Source organism: Budorcas taxicolor, chromosome 7, assembly GCF_023091745.1.
Source record: "Budorcas taxicolor isolate Tak-1 chromosome 7, Takin1.1, whole genome shotgun sequence".
In the NCBI taxonomy this organism is placed as follows: domain Eukaryota; kingdom Metazoa; phylum Chordata; class Mammalia; order Artiodactyla; family Bovidae; genus Budorcas; species Budorcas taxicolor.
In genome coordinates this window covers 107,355,283-107,366,720 of record NC_068916.1, presented here as the reverse complement: position 1 = coordinate 107,366,720, position 11,438 = coordinate 107,355,283, and the positions used below count along the sequence as shown (strand labels likewise).

General features: G+C 45.0%; 1 protein-coding gene across 1 annotated transcript in view; it reads right to left on the bottom strand.

Moving 5' to 3' along the window:
• Positions 1-5,631: 5,631 nt before the first annotated feature.
• The window catches only part of FER (FER tyrosine kinase), a 459,494-nt gene continuing 453,687 nt past the window's right edge, over positions 5,632-11,438 (bottom strand). The window contains exons 19-20 of the mRNA XM_052643475.1: positions 7,222-7,344; positions 5,632-5,866 (exon numbers count right to left, since the gene is read on the bottom strand). Of these exons, the coding sequence (XP_052499435.1) occupies positions 5,724-5,866; positions 7,222-7,344 (266 nt within the window). The 3' untranslated portion in view covers positions 5,632-5,723. The remainder of the gene's footprint in view (positions 5,867-7,221; positions 7,345-11,438) is intronic.

Sequence of the window (11,438 nt, the reverse complement as noted above, 5' to 3'; positions counted from 1 at the left end):
CTGAGAAAAAGCTCCCAAATGGATAAGGCTGCTACCTTATTACAAATTGCTGCTACCGGGGTCATTACCATTACTGAGAACATTTCATTCCTCCGTAGAACACTCATATCTTCTGACTTCAGCAGTAACGTTTGGGAAGGTAATGTCTTAATTCAAGATGTGAATCTTTTTAGTGACTCTTAAATGTTCTTCTCTGGAAGCTCCTACAAGCCTGCTGGCAAGGAGGGAAGCGGAAATCTGTTCACATCGCAAGCTGGAGACCCTCAGGAGGGACCTTTTCCTGCATAAAATACAACGTGGGTGTTCTCACTGCAGTCTTCCTCCAGCGCTGACCCCTCGGACACACGTGCACCACCTTCAGCTCCTCACTGCTTAAGAGGTGGGCTGAACCTGTCAGGTCTGCCCTCTTCCAGAAGAACCATGCAACAGTGGCTTCCTCTTGAGAGTACCGGAAACGCAGAGAAAATCAGATCAACGGCTGACTTGGTGTCCTTTAAGAAGTGTTGCAGGGACTCAAGACCTACATGAGTTTAGTAACATACAGCGGGAAGCAGCTCAAAACTCCCCTTGAGGGCTGCCCTCCCTCGCTGAGCTGCCTGCATTTGCTGGCGGATGAGCCCCCGAGTCACCGTGCTGGTTCTCCGTGCTTGCTCTTTCTGCCCTTCGGTCTTCCTTCCCGGTGTCTCTGCCCTGCCTTCCGTGTCTGACCTTGGCTGGCCAGGCTGTGCAGAGATGGGCTTCAGGACGGTGCCTAGATTGCTTTCCCTCCCATGCCACCAGTGTAAAGATGAGGAGCACTGCTATTCAATGGTCGTTTTCCTCCCACCCTGCTGGACTGCATGCTTTCCCAGAGCAGAGCTCATCCCAGGAAGGTGTCCCTGGGGTGCCTCTTGGAGCCCGTGAGTTAACATCTGCCGCAAGGTGAAGCAGCATTGATCTCAGCATGCCCTCCCTTCTATGTGACCAGCCCCACTGCAACCACATTTCTAGTAAGGTGTGAGTAATCAGTGATTGACTTTACGAAACAGGATCACTAACTCACATATAGAGAGACTTTGAGTAGTCTTTGTTGAGTCTGAACACACGTGGCCAAACCTGCGAGCTGTCCAGACTGTGAGCGTGTGTCAGCCAGCAAGGCATCGGCTCAGAGTGAGGGACGGGACACAGCTCCCGTGGATGGGAGAGGGGTTGGCTCGCCTGCACGAAGGCCCCATGCTGGCAGGTGACCTCTCTGCTTCTGCTAAACTTTGCGTGGGGGAAGGCGCTGACCTGCTGGCCCTTCCCTCCTCAGGCCCCCCAGCGACACTGTCAGAGTCCTGGTTCCACTTTAACTACCTGAGTCTCCGTAGGGGCGGAGTCTTCCTGCCGCAGAGGAATCTCTCTCTTCCTTCTTTGCACATGCTCGCCTCGGCGTCTAATTAGCAGAGGCGCTGAAGCCCACGCTCATCCCTTCTCCACAGTTCAAGGTGGTCAGGAATTTAGTACAGCCGGGCTTCCTCCCACCTAAGAGTCTCAGTCCTTACTGGGCAGCCGAGCTTTAACGTCTGCACTTAGCAATTCAGGATGTAACCTTTGAATCAGCATGAGGCAGTAGGATGGTTTCAGAGGGGTAATAAATATTTCCTTAAATCGAATTACGACTGAGACATATAGTTTACACACCTTCTGTATTATAGCATTGTCTTCTAAAGGAGAATTTTATGGGACTCTGCAACTGTGCCAGTATCTCCTTCAAGTAGGTAATCGTGGTATGTGAAATCCTGACTTCTAAATCAGTGTATTTTCTTTGGCAGAAATTAAGATGTGATTTTGGATCCTCCCAAATAATACAGTATTCAGACTTGATATGAAACTCAAAAGAGAGAAAATAAATAAAACTGAAATATTTAATAAAAATTTTTCTGGTATTTATAAGCAAATCAGAGTTAGTAATAAAAGAGGTAACACTTTATTTTAATGGTAAACTTTCATGCTAACTTAATAGTATAATGGAAGTGTAATATAAACTCATTTTCATATAAAATCTTTTTCCTTTAATTAACATATGAACACATAAAGAAACCGTGTCTTTTGCAGTTATCTGCCCCTTTGTTGTCTTTTGTATTTTGCATTTATTCTGTTTGAGTGAGGGCTGTGACCTCCTAAATACAAAAATTAGTCTTCATGTGACTCAGAACAGTGTTTACAGACAGTCAATTCTGTTGATAGGAAACATCTAAAATACCAATCCTGTGATGGGGGAGTATGTGTATGTAAAAGGAAGGTTAAGGCAGACTACTTCTTTTTAGAAAATATCAGCTAATCTCACTTCAGAGGACACACAGTCCCAGAACAGGGCCCACAGGGCACACTCGGGAAGGTTTTCAGGTGCACCCCTGACTCACCAGAATAAACCAGGAAGCCGTGTGACTGAGGTAACTGAATGACGACCTTGACGGGACTTTCTGTGTTGCCGTTTTTGGGTTTACCCCACTATAAGGTCCTCGGTGTGTGGCATATAATTAAAACACTTTCTTCATGACACGTGCCACGTCACAACCAGAGTTGTGACGCTGTAGCTATCTTAGTGGTATTGGCCAAACTTCATGTGAGACCACATGGCACAGCTGAAACACGAGGTGAACATACACAAGAAAATCGTCCTGTGTTTAAAGGAAATGAAGACTGTTTCGGTGACCGAACATTCTTTTAAAAACGACCCTCAAATGAAAACAGTAGTGAAATATGAAAACTGGCTGAAACACTTAGACTCATGTTTTACACTGATAATGCTAGTGAGAGGCTTCAATAATACAGTATTTGTGATAAAATGGTGGATTATGGATGAAGAACTATATTGACTTAAATTTGGGAGATAAAAGAGAAATGTTTACATGAGATCTGTCACTTGGGACCCAGTGACAGGATGGACTGAAATGAAACCTCCAGGTTTGAGCATCTAAACTAAGCCTATTCATACCCTTTATTATTATTTCCTGGAAGAGAAAGAGAATATTGGCTTTGGGAAGTAACCTTAGGTTACGTGGAACACAAAATAATTTTAGGTTTCTCGTGTTGATAATAAATGCCTACCCGACAGTAAAAGATCTCTTTCCTTGAAAAATGATGACCGACCTGTCTATTTCTCATACAGGTTCCTTGGTGACTCAAGACAGAAAAATGCAGGTGAGGGTCCGGCTGCCTGGGCTCGCCTGCCCCCTACTCTGCAGTCATAAATTTAAGGAATGACGGCGGAAACAGACAGGAGAAGAGATGCAAGAGAATGGAAAACCCACTCGCAACACAGATCTGTGGCCTGGCTGAATTACATTCAGACCAGCGGCAGTTTTGGTTACCACTGTTTCCTTACTAAACAAGTCTATTTTGTATGTTTCTGAAGCCTTCTTTCCCTACATCAACTTTCAAATTCAGAGGAGTATTTGCAAGTGAGCTTTCTGGGTATGGATTAGCCTCCTAAAGTACATAATTCCAATAATTATCGGTGACAGAAGGGATGAATAAATTATGCTTTAAGCACAACAAAATTAATGGTAAAAAAGTGGTCTGCATAAGGTTTTCATAATGCATGTGCCTATATTAAAGTGAATATTCTATACAACTGATATGACCCTGAAAGAAGTTATTAATCCTGAACTATACCACAGCCTGCTTTGGGATACAGAATAAGATAGAATTTAAATGCTGCGGATGTCACGATGTTATGAAAAGCTTCTTTAATTTAAGCATAAAGATATGATGTGAATTGTAAATTCTAATGGCCTGGATGAGTGAAATATCAAAGCCGTGTTCATTCTTTCCACCAGAATGGAAAGATTAAGCTTCAGGTCTTGTTCTCAAAATTAAAGCCCAAACCTTCATTCTCTCTCTTTGCTGAGAGCTAAGCTTTGGGGCTGCTAAGTGATGGGAGGCTGTTTTTGTTTTTAATAAAGGATGCTACAGAAGTGCACTTGGAAGCATTGGCAAAGGGCAGAAATGTCCCTGTTTTATTCCTGCTTTTGAAAGCTGGCAAGTGAGTGTAGAGCAGAGCTCTTAATCTTGAGTCTGTGCTGTGATCTACTGCAGTTTATGCCATCAAAAGAAGGTTTCACTTACTCATATTTGACAGAAGGGAAACAAAGCTGCTTTTAAAAGAAGTTGCCTTGTATATTGCATTATTTTTGAGGGCAAGTTTATTATGCTTTCATTTGAGTCCGGATGTGGTAATCATGAAACATATGAGACTCACACACACACAGCCCCTTTTCTCTTCACCATTATTCCGTGCGCAGTGATATTCCCAGGAGGAAGCGGGTGGATGGGGCGGGAGGCATTGCTATCCCACAAACGCCTGCACTGAACGGCAGCTGTGCATCTGGACACAGGCCGGAGCACGCACTAAAAGCTCCCAGGCCACATTTACCCCTGAGTGTGACCGTCTCTTACACACACGTGTTTCCTGAGGCAACTATATACAGAACATGGGGTAAGTTCCCTGGATGCGGCTAAGAGTCAGCCGAAGAGAATCCTAGTTTAAACCCGGCAGCGTTTTCCCCGTGACGCATCTCCACGCTGCGCTCACAGCTGTCCACTAACGGTAAGAGTTCCCAGGTATCCCCGTGAGAGTAAGTGAACAGGGAGCGGACAAAGCAGTCGCCTCTACAGCTTCCTCCTCGATAATGCTCCTCTGACTGCGGAGCCGTCCACTCCATTCCCAGCTGCCTGACTTCCTGGTATTATCTGTGTGTGTGTGTGGTGGGGGGAGCATGCACACATGCCCGCAGGTGCACACACAGGAATGTTTATGAACTAGGACCATTCAGTTCGGACAGCCCTGGAAAGTGGCGCAGATGAAAGGAACTGAATTCCGAGATGTCTCCTCTCAAATGAAGGCGCTTCAAAGCACACTGTGACTTTTGTGGACTTGTGCATTGGAGCTTCCCTAAACAATTTCTGGTCGCCGAGAGGGCTGTATCTAACAGCTCCTGAAAACATTTCTCAGAACCTTGTTCATGAATTCAGATCATAAAGTGTGTCTGTGTGTGCACGTGTGTCTGTGTGTGTGGTCGTGTGTCTGTGTGTGTGGAGGCGTGACTCTGCCACAGGTTACAGCCGTCCAAAACGGCCTCTAAAAGCCGCGGCCTCAACTGCCAGCTCTGTGAGGGGACTCCAGCCACCATCTCCGACAAAGAGGAGGAAAACCACAGCCTTACTGGGAGTACAGAAATGGGAGGGTTCTTATGCTTATTTCTGGTGAGAAAGGAGAAAAATCCCCTGGGAGGTCTGAACAGTTCTCAGTGTGAAGTGATATTTACCAACACGCTCCCGCCCTGGCGGCGCAGAAAGCTGACTTTGGTCGGGACATGCCTCGCAGACATGGCGTGCCGGGCGGCGCACGGACGGACAGAGCGGGGTCCGCGGCCGGGGCGGCAGCGGGGAGCCGGGCCTGAAGGAAAGCGGCCCTGCGGAGCGCCAGAGCTCCCGGTGCGGGCAAGACAGGCGGGCTCCCCGCACGCGAGAGCCCGTGCCTGTCTGCTCCTGCGGGGCTGAGCTAGGCACGCGCGTGCAAGGACTGCTGCTTTAATGCCTTTTTTTTGTTTTTGTTTCTTAAACAGCACATATGTAAAAAAACAGTTAATAAAAAAGTAACCTTAGAAGACAGTTGCGCACAACACGGTATACACTCATTAACAAGGAGAATAGTATTACTCTGCGGGAGAAGAGGCCGCATCCACGCTGCTCCGTCACTACGTGATCTTCTTCTTGATGACCGCGAGCTCTTTCTGAAGTTCACTGAACTTGGGGCGGTTTTCGGGTTTATAATCCCAACACTTCATCATGATTTTAAATATGTCCTCTGGGCAGTGCTGAGGGGCTGACATCCGGTATCCTGAAGACACAAGAGAGGGACAAAGAATTTAGGATGGGGATAACCAGACATCACTGTTCACACAGGGCATCGCGCAGTTTGCAGTACCCTATGCTGTCGGTTAACAGAAACAAAAAATGCCATTCTAGAGCAGGCTGGTTGTTTTTTTTCTCCTGTAAGTAATGCAGGTTTTAATATTACAGAGCAACATCATTACCTTCTAGTGCCACGAACCCATTTTGTGTTTGTGACAAATGAACAAAGCCTGATGTGAGAAACAGTGCATACAAGTGCATGTTTTAGCTGCTCTAAGTATTAGCTTTTAGATGCTGTGGGCAGTTTTTTTCTTTTTTTAAAATCACCTCTTCAGCTCAGGTTTCTGAAGGTGAAGAGAGAATGAGGATTTAGAAACATTACTTCAAAAGTGAAATAAGCATGAATACAAGTCATATTGCTTTACAGCTGAGAAGAATCTTTAATTCATAGTCACCAGGCAGTGTCCCAGCAGGGTGCTGGGTGGGATGCGTGTGCCTGTCCGCATGTCCTCAGGGTTAGGAAGGACGCTGTCAAGCCACCCTCCTGCCCTCAACCCTACAACCATGCCCCCCTGGGGGGGGCCTGAAGCTAGGGCGCTGGCATTTGTTGAAAGCCGTGGACACACAGGTCCACGCGAGGGTGTCAGCATCGCATGCTCAGGCCTGCCTTTGATCTGAGGATACCACAGGGTTTCTTCAGAACTGTTACAAGACTGTCAACTTCTTCCTGGAGTCTAACTACCTTTCAATTAGTAGGGACATTAACGGTGTTTATTTGGCATAGAATAAAAAACAGGTACTATTCCTGAGCCTCTTAACTGTTTCCCTGGAAGAGAGTGAACGGCACAGCCTTGCAGATGTGCTAGGCAGAGGCAGTGGAAGAAGAGCCTAGAGCCTTCTGTTTCCAAGGTGCTGGGATGTTTCCAAGGCTTTGTGGTTGGTTTTTGTTGTGTAAGATCCACACCATCCTTCAGGTTCAAAAGCAGATGTACCAACACCTTTTTGATTGGGCTTTGCTGACAGCTCGTGATAAAGAATCCACCTGCCAAGCAGGAGACCTGGCTTCGATCCCTGGGTTGCAAAGATCCCCTGGAGAAGGAAACAGCAACCCAACCAGTATTCTTGCCTTTGAAATCCCATGGACAGAGGAGCCTGGTGGGCCACAGTCCATGGGGTTGCAGAGTCAGACATGTCTGAGTGACTAAACACACACACACACACACACTTGTGTCTATCACGTACCCAAACAGCATCGCCTTCCTCTGCTGGGGAAAAGCAGACGCAGCCTCAGCCTGCCCCGGTGTCGGCCGTGAACACTGCTACCCTGTGTCTTGAACTCACCTCTTTCCACCTGTTCCCGGGCCTGCTGGTTTGTCATTCCGGGGTAGGGGCAGACCCCCAGGCTGAAGGTCTCCCAGAGCAGGATACCGAAGCTCCACACGTCACTCTCAGAACTGTATCTCCCTGGAGGGCGGACAAATCACAGCCAGTGCACTGGGTAAGCAGGTGACAATTTCTGATTGTGTATGTCTGTGTCAGTCACATGTTTAAACTTACCAGGGACTCAACAATTAGTGATCTTATTCTCTTGCCTCGTTTTGCTTTCCAGGAGGAGTAATACACCAATTAAATGAACAGTCTTCAGGTTGTTAGTTTAACCAAACCACCTTCCAAATCACATTTCCCCACCAGGAGCACACAGTCACTCACTGTGCAAGCTTACTCTCTCTCTGGCCTCTAAATGAGCTGGATGGTTTATATAAAAAAGATATAAATTTGTATACATCAATGCCTAAGAGATTAAATAAGCTGGGAGTTATGTAATTTTGTTTTCTGCCTGCATTCAATTTCTTTCTACTGAAATTACCAAGTTAGAGAAGCAAGGAAAGTTTCTTAACTTTAGTTTTTTTACTCTTCACTGTTTACAGATATTCTTACATGCCTAAAGGTCTCATTTTCTCCACTGACAGTTTCATTTATGGAAAATTCATTTTTCTGTGTTTTGAATAGAGTAGAAATTAACAGCTTGCTGATAAAAACTTCTTTAAATTACATGGTGCCTTGTTTTGTCAAAATATCTCGGTGCACCTGTTTTACTGAATTACATAAGCTAAGCTCTTGGTTTTGTTTTTTCCGTGGTAATCCTCTAGACAAACACAGAGATAAAAGCCAAACAAAGATACCTTCTGGAATGAATGTGACATCAAGGAGCGGAAGCAAAAAGGCTATGAGTTTCCAACATTTTCCAACATACTTCTGCTTTATAAATGCCTGATTTATAAATGCCTAGCCTCTAAAAATGTCTTGTTAATTTGAGTAGGACGGCCTTTTTCTCTTTCTTGCAAACAGTACAAGGAAACAGCACAATAGTGCTATGCTAACTGCTCTGACGTCAGAGATTGGAATGTTCTGGGGGATCATCGTCTCCAGCTGTGTGAATTAGTTTCCTTCTTACTAGACAGTAATTATGGACATTCACTATGTGAGTCGATTAGTTGCCTTGTCTGTACATCAACTTTTTTCATGTCTGACATCCAATGATTTAAAGCTTTTCATGAAAATCATTCAATGGCCACTAGTTTAGACTAATTAACTCTTCAAAGACGTGTACAGCCCAGAGAACCCAATGCCTTTTTGTTAGACGGTATCTGGGAAGAGGTCAAGAAGGGTCACTTGTGCTGTAAACCAAGATCACACTCTGGAAGTGAAAGCTTATAACCTAACTCTGTGACCTGACTTTTGAATCTGGTTTTAACTGGATTATTTTAAGGAATTAATTAGTATTTCTTATTGAGGTATAATTGACATATAACATTATATGAGTTTCAGTTGTACAGCATGATGACTCACTATTTGTATCTACTGCAAAATAATCACAGTAAGTCTAGTTAATACTATCATCCACTGTCACAAAAAATTTTTTCTTGTGATGAGAACTTTAAGGATCTACTCTTTTAGCAACGTTCAGATATATGATATAGTATTAATTACAGCAGCCATGCTTTAAGTTACATCTCCATGTAGAACAACAAATAAGACTTTCGTAAAGTGTGTTTTCTCTTGTTAAAAAATGCTAGGATTTAGAGCCAATCTTCAGTAATTTTATTCTGGGAGAACTGAAACGTTTCTCAGGTTTGCTGAGACATGTGCGCGTTGCGGAGTCCAGCTCCAGCAGCCAGGGGACCAGCCTGAAGAGATGAGCGGTGTTGGCGGGAAATGATGCAGCCTCTGACTCGAGGCGCAGGACTACACGTTTATTTCAAGCATCAGGTCTTCTTTTATCCTTTGACAAAAGCATCAGGTCAGAGGTTTGACATTTTCAGTTCCCCCTTACACAGATTATTGTCTCATTGTTGCCGTTCAAACAGAGCCCCTGCTTCAGCGGTTCTCTCAGAGTCATGTTTCCTTGTGATTACACTGCATGCTATGTCTGGGCTGCCTACCACACTCCTCAGTTTACTTCTTATCTTTCTAATCCTGCTTGCCCCTAGTATCCTAAGCTCACTATCTCCTAAAAAGGCTTCTAGTATTCTTAATTATTCCTAAACCCTAAGAGTTGGTGATGGATAGGGGGGCCTGGCGTGCTGCGATTCATGGGGTCGCAGAGTCAGACACGACTGAGCGACTGAACTGAGCTGAAGCTCAGCAAACTTCCTTTGCCATAAACAATTTCCCTCAAAAACAGGTCTCAGATAACAATCCTTCCCGTGGCCTCAAGCTGCGGCCTACATGCTCATCCTGGAACATTCTTTGCAAAAATCCTTGAACAAATGTCAATGGTTATTTTATAGATTATTTTCTGGGCACAACTGCAGAAGGCTTTGTGCTTTCTCACGCTTCTCTCAAGAACAATAAGCATCTTAATATTCTTTCCAGCCAACTCAACCAAAGAAAGGAAAGAACAAGTTAGAATCACAAGAGCTAACTCCTTCATTCCGGGTCCATGCCTGCACAATGAGGAGAGGGCTGGTGCCGTGCCTCCATTATGTCAGTAATGCCTAATGCCGCTCGTGACAAGCACACACTCAGTAACTCCCTCACTGGTTTGGGTAATAAATACTCCTGACTTCCTTCTCATCCTGTTAGAAATCTCTCCCTCAGCTAAACTGTTCTGCATTAAAAATTTTTTATCAATATTTTTATTGAGGTATAGTTGACTTACAGTATTACTTTCTGCTGTACAGCAAAATGATTCAGTTATACACGTACATACATTTTAAAAAAATATTCTTTTCCCTTATGGTTGATCCTAGGACACTGAATATTCTCTGTATATAAACATATAAAGTGGGGCCCTGTTTCTCCATTCTGTACATGAAAGCTCATACCTGCTAACCCCAGCCCCTCCTGCTTGGCCACTGCCGGCTGGTTCTGTGTGTCTGTGACTCTGTTTAACAGTCAGGTTCATTTGTGCCATGCTTTAGATTCTGCATGTACGTGGTGTCTATGGTGCCTTGCCGGGAGCCAGCACGGGAGATCCCACCCATGACAAGGTCATGCAGGACTCGAGGGACTCCCTGGGCCGATCCCACCCATGACAAGGTCATGTGGAGAGACCTGACGAGCAAGGCGGATCAGGACTCGAGGGACCCCCTGGACCTGCTCGAGCATCTACCCCCAAATCAGAATCTGTCTGTCTTACTATTTTATGCCTTTCACCAACTCTTCTGACATTAACAGGGGGCTATCCGCGACCACCTTTTTCTGGAAAAAATCAACTTAGGGCTCTAGCTAATAAATATCCTGGACAAGATAAGAGTGTTTCAATTCAAACCCCCTGTTAGCATTCTAGCTTACTTGGCAGGTTTATCCAGACTCTTGCAACACTGTTGAGCCAGTGCTTGCTGCCAAGTTCTCACATCCCTTATCCACTGTGTTCCTGGGAGTGCATATAGTCAGGATGTAGAAAAAACAAGCAGTAGCCTTAGCATTAGCAACATTAGACTTTGAGTTAAAAAGTTCTTTCTTTGCTGTAACCCGCTGAATCTTTGCTCCATAAAAATGTAATCTGTACTTTAAGGGTGATGCAGGCTAGGAATTTAAGAAGAAACACTTTAAGGGAAAATTACTGTTCTGGCTGACCAACCTTTATCAAAAAGGGGTCATAAAATATCAATAGGCCTCCGGGCCAGAAGATAATGTACAAAAAAATAAGACTCTTGCAGTAAAGAACCTGGTAGTGATAAAAGTTAACACTGATGGATGTTGAGCTGACTCTGCATTTTTCACCTTGCTGCATGTACAACTCAGGGTATAAAAGCTCTCTCTGAAAATAAAGTGATGGGCCTCGCTCACCGAAGAAGCTTGGTCTCCCGGTGTCTTTCTTTCTTTCTCTTTCTTACTCTTCTTTCAGGCTAGTTCCCGTCTGGACCACAGAGGTCCGCCGTGTCTACTTATTTGCCTGGGCTTCTAAGACCTGAACGTGAAGGTGCCCCATGTCTTTACTCCCTCAGGAGACCAGGAGGGTGCCTGCGGCCTACGTAGGCGGTGCAAGTCTCTTGTCTCAAGACGTTATTGATTTTCTGTGTCAACCAAGGAACATCAGCCTCTTTTCTCCT